General features: G+C 41.5%; 1 protein-coding gene across 6 annotated transcripts in view; it reads left to right on the forward strand.

Moving 5' to 3' along the window:
• The window catches only part of LEF1 (lymphoid enhancer binding factor 1), a 116,513-nt gene that overhangs the window by 87,825 nt on the left and 9,530 nt on the right, over positions 1–19,158 (forward strand). For 3 of the 6 annotated variants that reach the window (XM_005896241.3, XM_005896243.3, XM_070372027.1), the window contains 5 exons: positions 246–368; positions 1,379–1,541; positions 10,138–10,245; positions 15,336–15,384; positions 16,053–16,093. In XM_005896241.3, the coding sequence (XP_005896303.1) occupies positions 246–368; positions 1,379–1,541; positions 10,138–10,245; positions 15,336–15,384; positions 16,053–16,087 (478 nt within the window). In that variant the 3' untranslated portion in view covers positions 16,088–16,093. The remainder of the gene's footprint in view (positions 1–245; positions 369–1,378; positions 1,542–10,137; positions 10,246–15,335; positions 15,385–16,052; positions 16,094–19,158) is intronic. The other 3 variants (XM_070372025.1, XM_005896242.3, XM_070372026.1) reach the window with 1 other exon arrangement.

The raw sequence follows: 19,158 nt of genomic DNA on the forward strand, positions 1-19,158 counted from the left end.
ATGCCAGATTCCACCATTAGCTTGAAAAAAAAAAAAATCTGTTAGGTGGTGTGTAATTATAAATATTTTCCACCTGAATACAGAAAGGAAAGAAATTAATCATCAGCCTGCTCTTATAGTTAATATGTCTGTGTGTGAAGATGTGTTTTTACTCTCAGCCAATAGCAGTTAGTGAGTTGTTTCAAAATTCCAACCAGCTCTTGCTACAGCAGTACATTTTGTTTTCTCATCTTTCCTTCTTTCAGGTTTTCTCATCATATGATTCCTGGTCCTCCCGGTCCCCACACAACTGGCATCCCTCATCCAGCCATTGTAACGCCTCAGGTCAAACAGGAACACCCCCACACTGACAGCGACCTAATGCACGTGTAAGTCGCCTCTCTCTGCACCTGTGAACACCTTATGGTACCAAGGACTTAAACCCCACAGTTTCTCCTTTGCTGTTGCCGAATTGTACCCCTGTCTGTTATCCTGAAAGTCAGTGTAGCTCCGCCTTGAAAGCTCTGCCCCTGAGGACACCGAGCAGCTTGATTCTCAGTGCTCTGATTTGGTTCTGAGATGGAAAAGGAGCACGAATCTCAAAAGATGAAGGGAAACTCACTAAAGAGCAGAGATCTTCAGAGCGGAGAGACTGAAGAAATGGAGCTGTTCAGCCATTTAGTGCAAGGCTTTAATTGGGTTCCCACTCTTGGGGAGCCTGAGAGTGAAGTAGATTGGGGGGTTCAGTGCATTTCCTTCTAGAAATACAGTCACCCTGCATCTGCATCAGGGCTTTGGAAGCACTGAATTGAAAGGAAGGGGGCAAACCAAAACCCAGGATTTCCTATCGGACCAGGGTTGTTGCAGGCTCTTACAGCACAGCTGAATTCTCCCAAAAGATTAGTAATTAATTGAATTTCTTAGTCTAGAGTTTGTACTGTAACAGAAGGATGTGGTAGCAGGGAGCATGTGAACATTGTCCATAACACCCCTGCAAGTACAGGCAAATCCAGCATGCATTTGTCTGGGGGAGAGAGTCTAAGGTTTCATTAGCTTCTCAGAGGAGCGCTGACCCACCGAAGTTAAGAACGCCAGTTCTAGAGGAGGACTGACTTCCTGCACTGTATGTTCAGCTTTTCCTAAGGTGACCAGGGAGCATCTAAAATCTAGATGCAGCATCTGCACAAGCCCATATAGGTAAGCTTTCGCAAACCAAAGGATCCTTATGTATCAGCAGTAGATGAGTCACTCATTTAAGTAGACAGTGTCCTGGGGGCTTATAGAGAGCCCAGAGGGTGGTCCCAGCCTGAGGTGGACTCATGAAATAAGCGGATGCTCTGCTCCTCTCCTCCCGTCTCTTCCTGATTTGTCTAACCCCTTCCCCACTCCCAACTTTTAGGAAGCCTCAGCATGAACAGAGAAAGGAGCAGGAGCCAAAAAGACCTCACATTAAAAAGCCTCTGAATGCTTTTATGTTATACATGAAAGAAATGAGAGCGAATGTCGTAGCTGAGTGTACTCTAAAGGAAAGTGCAGCTATCAACCAGATTCTAGGCAGAAGGGTAAGTAGTGGGATGGTATGTAAATGTTTATGGTAACCATGGAACTGGTTCATTAACAGCTGCCCAAATGCACTTACACATCAGGTAGTCATAGAATCATCTGTATAGTCACCAGTCACTCGGGGAGTAACAGAGAGAGCATAACAACCTTTAGGAGGAATGACATAATGCATTGTATCAACAACTGAGATTGTATCTGGCACTTGGAACATTTCCTGTAAATGATAACTATTTTCCTATTATCATACGTTAAATGAGTATATCTTGAGTGTCTTTTATGTGCCAGGCAGTGTAGTAGGCATTACATAATATTTGCTGAGTAAAATAGATGTAGTCCTTGCCTTCACAGATCTTGAAGTTTTGTGACAGGATACTGATATGAAATAATTCCCTATTATATATATAATTAAAATTGTGATAAATACTGTTAATATGAAGAGCAAGAATCAGAGAATAATGGAGGTGGGGTGGGGCTGGGGAATGGCCCCCTGAGAAAGTAGTTGAGAGATGAGTGGGGGTTAACCCCTGATGAAGGGGGTGAGGTGGACTCTCCCCACATGAAGCAGTGTGTGTGCGTGTGTGTGTGCGTGTGTGTGTGTGTGCGCGCGTGTGTGTGTGCAGACTCTGAAGCAAGAAAGCAGCGAGCTACAGCAAGGCCTGTGGGGCCAGCCACATTTCTGGATAAACCCTGGCAGTCAGCAGTGGCTGCTCCTTCCAAGACGTAAGCAGATCATTCTACCTTAAAGCTTTACATAGAAGAATTGGTGTGGGCCGGAGAAGTCTTAATTCTAGAAGCATTGTTCTCTGATTCTCCAGGTGTACATGGGCCAGGTTTCTCGATCGCCCTCCTTTGCTGTTGATGTTGTTGCTTTCACCCATGCAGAGGTATTTTTCTGAGCACCTGTCATGTCCCAGGCACTAGACTTATAACTAGAACAGATGCTCTTAGATTTCTTTGTCCAGCCACCAGCCCAGAGACGAGTCAGTCCTTCCCAGTACTTTTCTCAGGGTTGAAATGGGTTTAGTTGGGTATCTGAAGGGTGGTGGAGAAAATTGGAATTTTTCTCATTGAAATTGCATTTTACTATAATTACATTGAAGTTTTAGAAATGCTTCAGCTTAACTTGTATGATGCTCTTCATATACGTGTGGTGACTTCTTAAAATATGACCTTGTGTATTTGTTTTTGCAAACTCTCAAGAAATTCATGGTTTGCAAATGAACATTCAGGAGAAGGAAGGTCTTGACAACCTTTGTGGGACTTAAAGTCATGTTTTAGCTGTTGCTGATGAACGTTTTCATCATGTTTGTTAAAAACCTCATACATTTCAGCATCCATGACAGAAAACATTAGGAGATTTCCAGTCCATGTGAGGAAAGCAGATGGCGGAGAGCAGGCGTTGTTGAATTATAGATTCCTCTTGGATGGCATAAAAACGCAGCTATTTCCAATCTTCAAGACACCAGGGTTTCGGGGGTAGGATGTGGTGGCAGATTATAGCTCTTTTGGTGCCCTGTGTACAATACTCTATCTCCCTGTGGATTCTTAAACACTTAATAACAATAATTACAATGATTTTCAAAGCCAGATCATAGCAGATGAGTGATTCCCATCATTTTTTTTTCCCCCTGAACCTTCAAAAGAAGAAATTAGAGGAAAAGAAGGGTTCCTTTTTTAGCTTGTGTAAAATCTTATTCCCCCCAACCCCAAGTTAAAGGTCCATGGTCCTCCAGTGGGAATTATTTTCCTGCTCAAGAGAGTTAAGGATATGATATGGATGTATGCTTCCTATTTTTAATGTGCATTTCCAACAGTTGCTACTTTGTCAGCTCCCTTAACAATCCCCAGATCAGAGCATGTGTCCTAAAGGATGGTTCTCATTTAGGGTCTCTCTCTGTCTTTGATTTGGACACCTGTTTCTATTTATAGGCCTCTGAGATCTTTGATTAAGATCAGGTTTTCTATCCTTTCATAACTCCCCTCTGGCAGGATAGTTCTTGCTAGTTCTTTAAAGTTCCTAGCTTTAAAATCATGAAGTTTTACACTAGGATAATTAGAATTCTTAATAGTGGAATTGAAATTCATGCTGGAACATTTTCTCTTTTGATTTTTACTCACCTTTATCTCTAACATAGAAATGTTCATTCATATGAATGATTCAGTTTTCTTCTTCATATTATAAATAATAACATAAATATTATTTTATGGTTTTTCTTTTCAGACCTTCTAGACTATTAAAGGAAGTCCATTTATTGCATATTTAGTGTCAGAATTTCTAAATCTTGGACCTGTGTTAAGTTTCTTCAAATGGGTACTTTCCCAACAACTTGATGAATCTTTCAGTAAGCAAAAGAGATGGAAAAACGTTTTTAGTCAATATGTTTCAGAAATGCCTGTTGATATCGTCTTTCTAGCTTGCATCAGACTTTACTTTTGTTTTCAATGTAAAACTTTAATATCATAATTTTACTGAACTGTTTTACTCTAGTAAATGATGCTTCGTTTGTGAATTGCATTTGTGAATTGTAAATCCCTAGGAACTAAAAGCAGTTGGAAAGGCAGGTAAGCAGTTTAGTTTGTGGCCTGTTTTTTCACTTTGAATTTTGCTCAGTTTTGTTAGCTGGGGTCTTGTCAACCTAAGTTTCCTGCCAGAACTGAAAAATTCCTGCTTGTTTAACAGGTTGTTTGGGCAGAAGACCCAACCTCCATATGTATTTTGGGAGATAAGTTTTATTTACAAGTTCAGATAAAATATATCTCTATACTGACATATTGCAGTAGCATGAGAGATTATTGATCAAATGAATGAACAAATTTACAAAGTAAGACTTATCTTTTTTTCTTCTTAGTCTTCTTTTTGTTCCTTTTTGATAATGCTTTGCCTCTTGCCAATCATGTTAGCACCAGAACTATCTAAATACTAATGATGAGTCTTTTTTTTTTAAGGTAGGCTGATCTCTTGCACTGTGCCTGGTGTGGCTTTTTCTCCCCGTGAAGGGCTCTAGGTCAGAACCTCAGGTTTAGAAAAGTGGCTTCCCTTGTGGCTCAGCTGGTAAAGAATCTGCCTGCAATGCGGGAGACCTGGGTTCGATCCCTGGGTTGGGAAGATCCCCTGGAGAAGGGAATGGCTACCCACTCCAGTATTCTGGCCTGGAGAATTCCATGGACTGTGTAGTCCATGGGGTCATAGAGAGTTGGACACAATTGAGTGACTTAAACTTTCTTTCACTTTCAGTGGACAGAGGCAGTGTGACTTCTCCTGCCTCAGCTTCCACTGCTCCCCAAACATGCCTTTTTAGGCTCAACTTGACTAATTGTGATTACTCTGCTGGTACAAAGAATTGTGTCTCAGGTAACTTCTTTCAGGTTTTGTATTTTTTCTGTCACCTCCCCATCTCCCTTCCCTCCCTCCCCCACCTTTTTTTTTTTAAAGAAAAGTATATTATTTGATTTGCCTGTAGGCTCAGGCCAAGTCCACTGAGTGTCATGGTTCTTAACTTTACACTCTGCACTTTAAAGCAATTAAATCATTGTCCTATCAACTTAGAGGCTCTGGCCGTCAAGGGGCGGTTTGAAGGAAGTGGAATCCGTTGCCCTGCCTGTGGGTCCCACCACCTCTGGGCCGGAGGCTGGAGGGGAGGCCAGGATGAGGCCACACGTGCTTTGGTGCTGTGCTCTCTTTGAGGTGAGGTCCCCTCCTGCCAGGGGCAAGGGCAGCAATTGTTTGTGTCCTTGAGGAGGCAGGTCCCCATTGTGCTGTAGGTCCTGTGTCCTGACCACTGGACCATGGTCCTCAAGCACAGCCTCTTCTTGCTCACCGGCCTCTCTCCCTCACTTCTCCTTCCCTTCTCCAGTCCAGTCATACCTTTCTGTCCATAATTAAAACAAGAGAGTAATTAAAATAAATATGCACAGTAGACATGAATGAGAAAGAACCACCCAGCCTTTAACAGGAAGTGAAATGGAAGCAGTACACCCTAGAATTGGGAGCGCTGGAGTGGAAGCGGGACTCATCCAGAGTGTGTGCAGGCGTGAGTGGTGTGGGCTCTGGCCCATGCCTCCTACAGCCACTGCCCCTGTGCCATCACCTCTGGCCAGTGGGTCCCCCAGAGTGCAGCCAGTTCTCTGGGAGTTGCTGACAACAGACCCTGGCATTTGGGAAGTAGGAAGACGTACTAGGAGACTGCTCACAGGGGGCCTGGAGTAAGTTTTATGTAAACACACACAAAGTGTCAGTGTTGTTGTTCAGTCATGCAGTCGTGTCCGACTCTTTGCAACCCCATGGACTACAGCACGCCAGGCCTCCCTGTCCCTCACCATCTCCCAGAGTTTGTGATGTCATCCATCCATCTCATCCTCTGACATCCTCTTCTCCTTCTGCCCTCGATCTTTCTCAGCATCAGGGACTTCTTCAGTGAGTCAGCTCTTCACATCAGATAACCAAAATAGTGGAGCTTCAGCTTCAGCATCTGTCCTTCCAGTGAATATTCTGGGTTGATTTCCCCTCAGATTGACTGCTTTGATCTCCTTGCTGTCCAAGGGATTCTCAGGAGTCTTCTCCAGCACCACAGTTCAAAGGCATCAATTCTTTGACATTCTGTCTTCTTTTTGCTTCTTAGAAGAAATGTAGTAGCCCTCATAATCAACAAGAGTCTGAAATGCAATTCATGGATGCAATCTCAAAAACAACAGAATGATCTCTGTTTGTTTCCAAGGCAAACCAGTCAATATCACAGTAATCCAAGTCTATGCCCCAACCAGTAATGCTGAAGAAGCTGAATTTGAATGGTTCTATGAAGACCTATAAGACCTTCTAGAAATAACACCCCAAAGAGATGTCTTTTTCATTATAGGGAACTGGAATGCAAAAGTAGGAGATCAAGAGATACCTGGAATAATAGGCAAAATTGCCCTTAGAGTACAGAATGAAGCAGAGCAATGGCTAACAGAGTTTTGCCAAGAGAACACACTGGTTATAGCAAACACCCTCTTCCAACAACACAAGAGAAGACTCTACACATGGACATCAGCAGATGATCAATCAATCAGATTGATTATGTTCTTTGCAGCCAAAGATGGAGAAGCTCTATACAGTCAGCAGAAACAAGACCGGGAGCTGACTGTGGCTTAGATCATGAACTCCTTATTGCCAAATTCAGACTTAAATTGAAGAAAGTAGGGAAAACTACTAGACCATTCAGGTATGACCTAAATCAAATCCCTTATGATTATACAGTGGAAGTGAGAAATAGATTAAAGGGATTAGATCTGATAGAGTGCCTGAAGAACTATGGACAGAGGTTCATGACATTGTACAGGAGGCAGTGATGAAGACCATCCCCAAGAAAAAGAAATGCAAAAAGGCAAAATGGTTGTCTGAGGAGGCCTTACAAATAGCTGAGAAAAGAAGAGAAGCTAAAGGCAAAGGAGAAAAGGAAAGATACACCCATTTGAATGCAGAGTAAGCCTTCCTCAGTGATCAGTGCAAAGCAATAGAGGAAAACGATAGAATGGAAAGACTAAAGATCTCTTCAAGAAAATTAGAGATAACAAGGAAACACTTCATGCAAAGATGGGCTCAGTAAAGGACAGAAATGGTATGGACCTAACACAAGCAGAAGATATTAAGAGGTGGCAAGAATACACAAAAGAACTGTACAAAATATATTTTCATGACCCAGATAACCACAATGGTGTGATCACTCACCTAGAGCCAGTCATCCTGGAACGCGAAGTCAAGTGGGCCTTAAGGAAGCATCAGTACAAACAAAGCTAGTGGAGGTGATGGAATTCCAATTAAGCTATTTCCAATCCTGAAAGATGATGTTGTGAAAGTGCTGCACTCAATATGCCAGCAAATGTGCAAAACTCAGCAGTGGCCACAGGACTGGAAAAGGCCGGTTTTCATTCCAGTCCCAAAGAAAGGCAGTGCCAAAGGGTGTTCAAACTACCGCACAATTGCACTCATCTCACATGCTAGCAAAGTAATGCTCAAAATTCTACAAGCCAGGCTTCAACAGTACATGAGCCATGAACTTCCATGATGTTGAAGCTGGATTTAGAAAAGGCAGAGGAACCAGAGATAAAATTGCCAACATCCATTGGATTATCAAAAAAGCAAGGAGTTCCAGAAAAACATCTGCTTTATTAACTACGCCAAAGCCTTTGACTGTGTGGATCACAACAAACTGTGGAAAATTCTGAAAGAGATAGGAATACCAGACCACCTGACCTTCCTCCTGAGAAATCTGTATGCAGGTCAAGAAGCAACAGTTAGAACTGGACATGGAACAACAGACTGGTTCCAAATAGGGAAAGGAGTACATCAAGGCTGTATATTGTCACCCTGCTTATTTAATTTATATGCAGAGAACATCCTGAGAAACGCTGGGCTGGATGAAGCAAAAGCTGGAATCCATAAGATTGCCAAGAGAAATACAAATAGCCTCAGATACACAGATGACACCACCCTTATGGCAGAAAGTGAAGAAAAACTAAAGACCCTCTTGATGAAAGTGAAAGAGGAGAGTGAGAAAGTTGGCTTAAAGTTCAACATTCAGAAAACTAAGATCATGGCATCTGGTCCCATCACTTCATGGCAAATGGATGGGGAAAACAGTGGAAACAGTGGAGAGACTTTGGTTTTTTGGACTCCAAAATCACTGCAGATGGTGACTGTAGACATGAAATTAAAAGACACTTGCTCCTTGGAAGAAAAGCTATGACCAACCTAGACTAGACAGCATATTAAAAAGCGGAGACATTACTTTGCCAACAAAGATCTGTCTAATCAAAGCCATGGTTTATCCAGTAGTCATGTATGGATGTGAGAATTGAACTCTACAGAAAGCTGAACACTGAAGAATTGATCCTTTTGAACTGTGGTGTTGAAGAAGACTCTTGAGAATCCCTTGGACTGCAAGGAGATCCAACCAGTCAATCCTAAAGGAAATCAATCAGCTCTGAATATTCATTGGAAAGACTGACGCTGAAGCTAAAACTCCAATACTTTGGCTACCTGATGAGAAGAACTGACCTACTGGAAAAGACCCTGATGCTGGGAAAGACTGAAGGCAGGAGAAGGGGATGACAGAGGATGAGATGGTTGGATGGCATCACCGACTTGATGGACATGAATTTGAGCAAGCTCCGAGAGTTGGTGATGCACAGGGAAGCCTGGGTTGCTGCAGTCCATGGGGTCACAAATAGTCGGACACAACTGAGCACCTGAACTGCCTTCTTTATAGTCCAGCTCTCACAACCATTTTTGACCATTGGAAAGACCACAGCCTTGACTGTATGAACTTGGTTGGCAGAGTAATGTCTCTGCTTTTCAACACCCTGTCTAGGTTTGTCATCGCTTTCCTGCCAAGAAGCCATCGTCTTCTGATTTCATGACTGCAGTCACTGTCCGCAGTGATTTTTGGAGACCTAGATGAGGAAAGCTATTTCTACCTTTTCCCCTTCTATTTGCCACACAGCTGGATGCTATGATCTTAGTTTTTTTAATATTTAGTTTTAAGCTAGCTCTTTGACTCTACTCCTTCACCTTCATCAAGAGGCTCTTGGTTTCTCTTCACTTTCTGCCATTAGAGTGGTATCATCTGCATATCTGAGGTTGTTGATATTTCTCCTGCCTATCTTGATTCCAGCTTGTAACTCATCCAGCCCAGCATTTCTCATGATGTGCTTGGTGTATGGTTTAAACAAACAGGGTGACAGCAGACATCCCTGCTGTACTCCTTTTTCTATCTTGAACCAGTCAGTTATTCCATACAGGATTCAGGCTGCTTAAAATCCCAAACAGTGCCTTGCAGTTTTGCTCTGTATGATCTATAGATACCTGTTACCTAAAGGGAAATGGAAAATTTGCAAGGTGTCAAGTACTACATTCTCCAAATTAGATCCTACAGTCTGAAAGTGTAGAAGTCAAAATGAATTGAGGCCATGCTCCTTGTTTTCCATCAGAAGACCAAAACACACAGTGTGCATGGTGATTATACAGTGTTACCTGTGTTCTCCCTGTGGACAATTAGTGTTTCTATAAGTGTGAGGGGAGGCTGAAGAGACTGAGACAGACTGACTTTTGATGTCTTGCTTTATAGACAGGATCATATGATGAAGGTTTCAGATTCCTCATATGACAGAGTGGGAGAGTGTGCATGTGAGGTGAGGAGATATCTATGTGGAAAAGACCTGTGGAAATTTTGCATTAATAAATAGCACTTGGACTCAATGGCAGAATATGCCACAAACTATGAAAAAGGGGTAAGTTGGGTGTTGAAGCTTACTGGTGAATATTCCCTTTAACTGGCCCTGGAGAAGAGAAAGGCTGGGCAAGAGGCCACTTCATTTTGGATACTTGGACAGGTTTCATGTAATGTGAGAGCAGGACAGGAAAACAAAAGTTGGAATCTCGTTGCAGCCACCAAACTCCAGATGGATTTCTGCAACACGTGGTCTTCTGCCATTTAAAAATCAAAGTTTACATTCTTAACATTTTCATTCTCCACTGTCTGAAATATGAAATATATAATACTATTGCTGTTTTGCTTTTACTTGATTTTTTTCCCCTCCTTCCCCTTTGTTTTTCAGTGGCATGCCCTCTCTCGTGAAGAGCAGGCTAAATATTATGAATTAGCGCGGAAGGAAAGACAGCTACATATGCAGCTCTATCCAGGCTGGTCTGCAAGAGACAATTATGTAAGCGCCTTCTGCACACCGACGGCTCTCTCTTCTCGCTCGTTCTCTCCCTGTGTTGCTCTCCTAAGGGAAATGTGTTGTAGAGTGGAACTAATGCTGGCATTGTTTTCTGTTTTTGAAAGTTAATGAACTTTGTAATAAAGACTTCATGGTTATATTTCATTTTGAAAACTGCGCTGTCATAATTTTTTGGCTATATGCTAATGACATTTTTTAAGTAAGATTTTTTAATCAGAAAAATCCTAATCATTAAAATGTTGGTGAAAAGATTGTTTTTAAAGCCCGCAGTCTCATCATGTAAATAATGATGAGATTATTATTATTAATAACTAGTTAACTATCTTCCAGTATATTTTCTGTGCATATTTTTCCATTTTTACTTGGATGTGTGTTTGAGGGAGGGTAGGTGGGTTTGTATATACATACACTTTTGTGCCATGCTACTTGCTCTTATATACAATACGCGTTTTTTCTGTTATGACATAGTGTTTCTATGTATCAGTTTTAATAGGTATACAATATACATTGAGTGAATGTCACAATTAACCATTTTTCCCTGATTTTTAGATATGTTATTTTTTTTTAATAAGTGGAAATAATCCTGCGATGAACTGTGCATAATAACAGGGTTTTTTTCCCTGTATTTAGGACTTATTTTTATAGGATAGATTCAAAGTAGTGAAATTGTTGAGTACAGATTATAAAGGCTTTTGATATATATTAGATTTCTTTCCAAAAAGGATTATGTTATTTTACACTTATTATAGTGTATTCATGTGACTGTTTTGCCACAGACTAATTAGAGCTAGGTAAAAATCCACTTTTTTGTTTCATATTAACATACCCTGATGTCCATTATATATTTTATTTAGATGGAGTAGGTATTATCATAATTTTCAGTTCAGTTCAGTTGCTCAGTCGTGTCCGACTCTTTGCGACCCCATGAATCGCAGCACTCCAGGCCTCCCTGTCCATCACCAACTCCCAGAGTTCACCCAAACTCATGTCCATCGAGTCAGTGATGCCATCCAGCCATCTCATCCTCTGTCGTCCCCTTCTCCTCCCTCCCCCAGTCCCTCCCAGCATCAGAGTCTTTTCCAATGAGTCAAGTCTTCGCATGAGGTGGCCAAAGTATTGGAGTTTCAGCTTTAGCATCAGTCCTTCCAAAGAACACCCAGGACTGATTTCCTTTAGAATGGACTGGTTGGATCTCCTTGCAGTAAGCACCTCATTTTTATTTCCAGTTGTTTTATTACTTTATAGTTTGAACATCTTGTTCTTGTCTTGATACGACAAAAACTACTTCTGAGAAAGAATATTGTAAGTGATATCAGTTGTATCCTATTTTATAGAGGGGAATGTTTTTGGTCACTTAAGCTCTTAATTTAAAAATTTGAAGATCATTTTCATGTTTCTTGTGAGGCTTGCATTCAAAGTGCCAGCTAGGACAGTCTTCTTATTAGATGTAGTTGTCCTTTTTAAGAATGGTGAATCCATGAATCAACATGTAGATTACCGTGTGGCCATTGCTGTGCATGATCCTGTGGGGCCACAAGTATGAGGTCATACATCCCGTATAATGAGGCACAGAGACTTTGGGGACACAGTCTCCTTTAACATGTTGGAAGAAAAAGTCCCTACTGGTCAGGATTTGGAGCCTCCTCATTGGATACAAGTCTGACATAGGAAGTAAGAGTCCTGCTATTTGTGACTTGGGAGCAGCAGCTTCATCGACTCTTCTGGATTGTGTCTTGGTTGTTTTAGTAACTGCTGCATGCCAATTGTCAAGAACTGTCTTAAATGCTTTGTGTGTTGTTTTCTAGTCCTTAGGATAATCCTGTGACATAAACAGTATTGTTACATTTTACAGATGAGGGAAATTGAAGAGTCAAGAGGTTAGGTAACTTGTCTGGGGCTATGTAGTGGCTAAGGAACAGCCAAGTCCCCCAGACTGCACAGTCTATGCCATTTCCCTCCCCCAGACAGACCAGCTTGGTCTTCCAGGGCCTCCTTAGGAAGACAGCTTTAGTTGAAGAGTTTCCTCTCAGAACTGGGCTTCTGTTCTCTGGACTGTATTTTCTGGATAGAGCCTCTGTGATGCCCTTTAAGTGGGAAGATCAATCCCCCACCTAAACGGTTTCAGTCCTAAAGTATACTCCTTTAACCCTGTCCTGGGTCTCTTCTGGATGTGGTTGGCCTGTAGGGAAGAATGGTCTTCCTTCTTTGACCCCCTAGGAGAGCTTTGCTGTGCTGAGAATTTACATAGATTAAGTGTTGCATGTTGAATGTCTTTTTTTTCGTTTTATGTTATTGAAGTATAGTTGATTTACAGTGTTCATTTCTGTTGTACAGCAAAGTGATTCAGTTATCTGTGTGTGTGTATATATATATACACACACTTTTTAATATTATTTTCCATTATGGTTTACCACAGGATACTGAATAGAGTTCCCTGTTCTGTACAATAGGAACTGGTTGTTTATCCATCCTCTATGTAATAGTTTGCATCTGTCCCAAACACCCAATCCTTTCCTTCCCCACCCCACCCACCTTGGCAACCAAAGGTTCCGTATGTCTGTGAGTTTATTTCTGTGTCAAAAATGTGTTCATCTGTGTTGTACTTTAGATTCTACATACAGGTGATATCATGTCTTTGAATGAAGTTTCTGATCCTTAAAGAGTGAGTTGCCACTTATAAAAAGAGATAAAAGAAACATATGTTATTTTTCTCTCTCTACCCTCCTCTCCATGTGGAGAGATGGGAAGTAGTTTTTAAGGAAGACCAGTGTAATGTGAATTTTCCTTTAAAGATTTTCCTTGGCACAACTTTTAAAGGAAGTTGTTTGCACAGTTTGACTTTTAGGATCTCTTTGAATGAAGGGGAACCCCAGCTTTGTAACTTAAAATTTTTATAATAATCAAAATAAGCCTGTTAATTACTAAGGCAAACAGAAGTCAATCAAGTGGTATCAATTTAGCTAAAGATATTACGGAGTATTCTTAGAAGTACAAGAATACAGTCTAAATAAGATATATGCCCTGTAACTTAGCTTTTCATTGTCAGAATGCTATCCTAATGCTCACTGAGATCATATTAAATATATATCTCAATATTTAATATTAGAATGCCCTAAGGCATCACAGATTGTAAAGCTTCAATTTGTTTTTATAACTTTCATTTTTATAACTGGCTTTCATAAATCAACAGTGAACATATATTGTTAGGTGTATTGTTATATTTGTATTATTGGAGCTTCTAAATGTAGTGCTTAAAACCCCAGTACTATTTATGATTTTCATGAAAAGTTTATTTACTACACATGAAATTTTGTTTGTTTTTGTGTATTCTAACACAAATATATCCAAACTCCTTAATTTTGTCTACCATAAAGGTAAGTTCTCTTGAAGCACAGGTGTATTCCTAGAATATAGTACAGGTGATTTCACAAAAGCAACATTAGTCTGACATGTCAGGCCACAGTTGCCTGTTCTAAGCACGTGCTAGGCATGTGCTGGGTGGCAGAGACGAGCGGAGGTTCAGGCAGTGCTAACAGCCCTGTGATCAGCGGCCCAGGGACACAGCTCATCATGGCCCCTGTGAGGAGTCAGGCTATGGTGGGAAGCTCTCAGAGAAGAGTCCTAAATGACACTGGAGATGAATCTTAAAAGGGTGAATGGGAGCTTGGAGGAGGAGGAGGTGAGGAAGAAAGCTCCGTGTACGTGAAACTACCTTATTGCGCCTTCTGAAAACCATGTCATCGCATCTGAAAGGGAGACAGTAGATGCCTATGAGGAGCATGTGCTTCCTCTGTCCGCTCCCCTCTCCCTGGAGTACCTTAATCATCTTAAAGACGACTCCACTATTTTTGGTATGCCATTTCCCAAGGCTACTAATATCTGTTGTTTGCCTTAGTTTTTAAGAGGACAGTTTCAGTCAACTTTCCCAAGATCAGGTCATGTGACACGGAAAAAAACTATCTTGAGGTGCATAAAAATACATACTTTTATATATGTATACAATATACTCAATATAATCTTATGGTTTTATTTTTTGTGAATGTGATTATTACAGCAGACAGAGAAACTGGATGTGATATGTGTTCTGTTATACTTATTTGAAAAGACCATCCTAATCTAGGTTGGCCATTTACTATTCATATAAGTGGAATACATACTGTGTCTATGCCTTGTTACAGTTATTTTTGAGGGGAAAGTAATTATGAAGGAAAACAGAAAATTAAACCAGGATAAATAGACCTAAAATGCAAATATGTGATTAAGATGATTTTGAAATGTATTTTAAATTGCAGGCATATTCATGTTATTATGTCTTTTGGGAAGCAAGGTCTTCAGCTGCCATAAATAAGTCTCTACAATTACCTTTTGAGTTTTCTCAGGTTCTGTCTTACCCTCCTACTGCTGTCTCGGTTATGTCGTGTCTGTGCCACAGGGGCTGAAGATCCTGTTAACATAGTGGATTTTTAATTACATGGTCGAATTCATAGTAAGGAAGATTTATCATCACCTCTACCAGAAGTGGATTCTAAGTGCGATGGTTAGCAATAAAAGGAGTACCGGAGTACCTCCTTATGTGGGCTTTCCTTGAGTGGGAGGTGGTGTCTGTGGCCACAGCCCTTGTTGTTGTTTAGCTGCTAAGTCGTGTCTGGCTCTCTGCTACCCCGTGGACTGTAGCTGCCAGGTTCCTCTGTCCATGGGACTTCCCAGGCAAGAATCCTGGAGTGGGTCTTCATTTCCTTCTCCAGGGGATCTTCCCGACCCACGGACTGAACCTGCATCTTCTGCGTTGGCAGGTGGATTCTTTACCCCTGAGCCACCAGGGAAGCCCACCACAGCCCTGGGACATCATTAGCCTGTGTGTGTGTGGTCACTTACAATATTAAATGTGAAGCCAAAAAGACAAAGGTCACAGATCAGAATTGTTCTCTTGCTCTCGGTTTCTAGGTACAGATGGTAAAGAAAGAGATATTGAGGTGTCTTAGCTCTCAGTTGACTGCCTGCCTGTCCTTTTGTATCACGTGCGTCCATGTGCTCACAGTGCAGTCTGTGACAGTGTGCCTGTCTTCTTCCAGGGTAAGAAAAAGAAGAGGAAGAGAGAGAAGCTACAGGAATCCACATCAGGTAGGCCCCGTGTGACTTCCCAGCCCGCTCTGCTTCTGAGGAACACCTTTAAAGCAGTCTGCATCTTTCTATACACTGCTTTATTTTTCAATTATACTGTGATTCCTAAACTCGGCTTTTCTTCCTGAAATTCTTTTAAAATGTTTGCAAGACCTTTCTTTTAAATGTGACTATGTGAAGGTACCTCTAAAAAGCTCCCCCAAACCCTGTTACCGGGAATCCTCGTTGTTAACTGTGATTGTTTTCTTTTTTCCTTAGTTTTGTTTTTGCTTTTGTTGTGTGTCTTCTCTTTGCTTTAACACTCCTGTTCTTCTAGTTGCATAATTCCTCACATTACAGTTTTTTATGATGACCCTGTGATATGCCACCTTGTATCCCCTGGAGAATCTTTTCTATGGTTTGGGGTTATTTAAAAATATAAAACATGATGCTAGGGTTTATCTTTCCTGTACAATAATTCAAGGCATCAATCAGTGAGGTCCTATTTATTTCCCCTTTTCTTTCATTAAAGATAAGGCCTCTACTTGTACTGCACAAATAAAAAATGGCTGGTATAAGAACCATAAAAAATAAAGCAAAGAGGTCCACATTATATTGTAGCTACTACGTATTTGGAATGTACAAAAACCTCTTCAATAAAAATTTGTTAAAGACACAATTTTCTGCAGGTACAGGTCCAAGAATGACAGCTGCCTACATCTGAAACATGGTAAGAACGACTCTCTGGTCCTACTGACGTTATTTATAAACAGAGGCACTTGCTTGTGAATCTTCTTGCTTATACTGATGCCGTTCAGCATTGCTCCTTTAAAGAGGAAAGACCACCAAAATCCAAGCAGTGCTTTAAAACATCTGATGGTTTTTATACCGGCTATAGACTTGCAATATAGTATGTGTCTCTCTTCTTCCCTTTTTTGCCCCTTTAATCTTTCTCCATTCCCTTTCCCCTAACTCTTGTCAAACATTCCTTACTAACCAGTGGCAATCTGCCTGCTTAAAAGACAAATAACAAAACCCAGCAAAATGCCATCTTACTCTGCAAACCGGGGGCTGTGCTGGAGGAACTCAGGCCCACACTGGCCCAGGACTTGGAAGGTTTTGCTCTGTAGAGACTTTTTCTCAGTTGGGATGATATATAGAGGCTTACAAGTTATGTATTTATTTCTAGGGAGAAAGAGGCTTCATTTTTTTCTATTATTTAAATATATGGCTCGAGGACTTATTAACCATATTGTACTATCAAGTTCGTTACTGGTAACCATTGCTAGATCTCGCTTTCATCTTTATATCTAAATTTATTTCATTCCTGCTTATTGTAGTTATTTGATTTTTGACCATGTGACCAGCATCCCTGGTGGAAACCCGGCTTTGTAAACTGCCTCATTCTTTGCTACGCTTCGATTTCATGGCGTGTCTGTGAATTCTCAGTTCTTCTCAAAGGCGCTCCCTTTGATTCTCTTCTCTCTCGGAACCCGCATCCAGTCCCTTCAACTTGGTCTTTGGGGTCTGTCTTGAGTCTTTCCTCTCACACTCAGCAGTCCACAGCCTCAGCTCAGGTGCTCTAACTTTCCATCTGGGTTACTGTACTAGCCTTTGGATAACTGTCCTGCTGCCAGACTTCATTTCTGCCAGTTCTTTGTGTTGCTCTCAGAGGGATTTGCTGAAACACAAATGAATGGTCCACTTCCCTGCTTGAAAAGGGCCAGTGCCTCCCCCTCTGAAGGACACAGTGTAGACCACGTTAGCGCTGGCCTGCATCTACCCTCTGCTCGAGGTTCCATGCTCTGCCTCTCCTCACCTCCAGCCATGCGTCCTGTGCTCCATACAAGCAAAATCATCTGCGTCCCCAGACAGATGGAGGTTGCTGCACATGCTGTCCCTGTGCTCGGAAAGCCCATTTCCTCTGCCTGAGTGTGGTGTTTCTCAGGAGAAGAGCATTAGCTTGTGGGTCATTTAGTTCTTGACTAGAACCAGATGACCACTTAAACTTTTAGAACTTAATTTTGGTGCTAAAATTTCAATGGGCTTTCCTAGGAAAGCCTGCAGAGATTTTGGTACCAAATAGATATGAATTTTACATCCACTGTTTGCCCAGCTTGAGGTTCTTAATCTTCATTTCCCTCCACTCTAAAATGGGAACAGTAAGCGCCACCCCTTAGGGTTCTTTGCTTATCATCAGTGGCCTCCCTTCGTCCCTCCATCCCACACCAAGACCCAACTCAGCTGTCCTCTTCTCTGTGAGCCTTTCTTCATCTTTATTCAGAGTCCCAGAGTTCTTCACAATTTCATCATTGTTTTATGATATCAAAAGTCTTATAAAGTAGTAGTTAGTGGCAGGCTTTTCTCCAGGTATAAAGATCAGACCTTCATACAGGTGACCAAACAGGTATCAGCAAAATAATGTCACAGTTGATGTTCATATTTAATTTAGCTTAATAGCTATTACTGAGGACCTCTTCTGAGCTGGCCTTGTAGCTGGGTTACCAGGAGCACAGGCCCAGTCCCCGGGTACTTAGGGCATCATAGTTTAGAAATAGTTCTAGTAGTAAACACATATGCTTTTGTACCTTTTTTGTCGCATTTTATTTTTTGAAGACTATTGTCCTTTTAATTACTGAACACCTGGGTATGGACAGCAGCCCCTTTAATGCTTGGTTCTAAATGGAAAACCCTCATAAGCACAACATGCTAAGGACTGATAATGGTCTGATTTACTCTGTCCTCTGTTTGCACCACCATCTTTAATGCTGTTTCTATTCAAAAATCATGCAGAAATGTGTTTCTATACTTCAGACTTTAATATTTGGTTTTGTGTCCTTTATGATTATATAGTATTTTAGATTCCAAGATTAGCTAAATGCCTTTTTGTCCTAGAATGTACCCCAAATATCTCCTTTTTAAAAAATAATGTTACAGTGATCATTATGCTTCCTTGTCACTTTTGTGTTTGCTTTTTTTTTTTTTTTTGAGGTCAAGGTGTCCCCTCTGCCCTGCTCCTGAAAAGCACAACAAAGCTTACCTTCCCCCAGCCCCAAGAGAAAAATTCTTGGCTCTTGTCAGCTGGGCTGCACTTAATCAGAGTCTTGAGTGTTCCTCTCCCCTCTCGGTGCTGGATCAGTCATGCAGCCTTTGAAGTCCTGTCCTCCACACTATCCTATTTTAGAGAACTGCGCTGCCAGTCATTTGATAAGAGTTACTAAGCAGAGAGGAGGTCAGATTTGCATTCATAAAGATTTCAGCAAATTAGGAATGATACTACCCCTACTGTTTCCCCACCCCTTTCTTTGTTTTAAGAATTCAGAAACTTCTATGGGTAGCAGTTGACTTGTTTAGTTACTATCCAGCATTTATTGGGCACTTTATAAATGCCAGTTAGCTCTGTAATACCTAGAAATACACACCATTGAACGAGGCTCCGGAGGTCCCTGCTCTGTACTGCTTACATTGCTGGCAGGGCAACTGATTAAAAACAGAAACATGGAAGTGCTGTAACACAAGTAAAGCGGAGTGACGGAGGGTCGGCTTTGGAATGATGATGATAAAGGGCCTTCTGAGGAGGTGACACTCAGTAATAACCGATTATTTTCCATGGAGGGTATTCTGTGTATTGTTCTAAACGGAAGACCAGGGCAACAGAGCATCCCGCTGTTAGAAAGAGCTTAGACTGGGAGTGAGGCCACCCAGGCTCTCACATTAGCCCTCTCTGTGCCATGTGATGACCTGGGGCACTAGGTTTAAGTCAGGAGCCTCCGGTCCCTCAGCAGAAGGCAGAAG

The sequence above is a fragment of the Bos mutus genome, chromosome 6 (assembly GCF_027580195.1).
Source record: "Bos mutus isolate GX-2022 chromosome 6, NWIPB_WYAK_1.1, whole genome shotgun sequence".
Lineage (NCBI taxonomy): Eukaryota > Metazoa > Chordata > Mammalia > Artiodactyla > Bovidae > Bos > Bos mutus.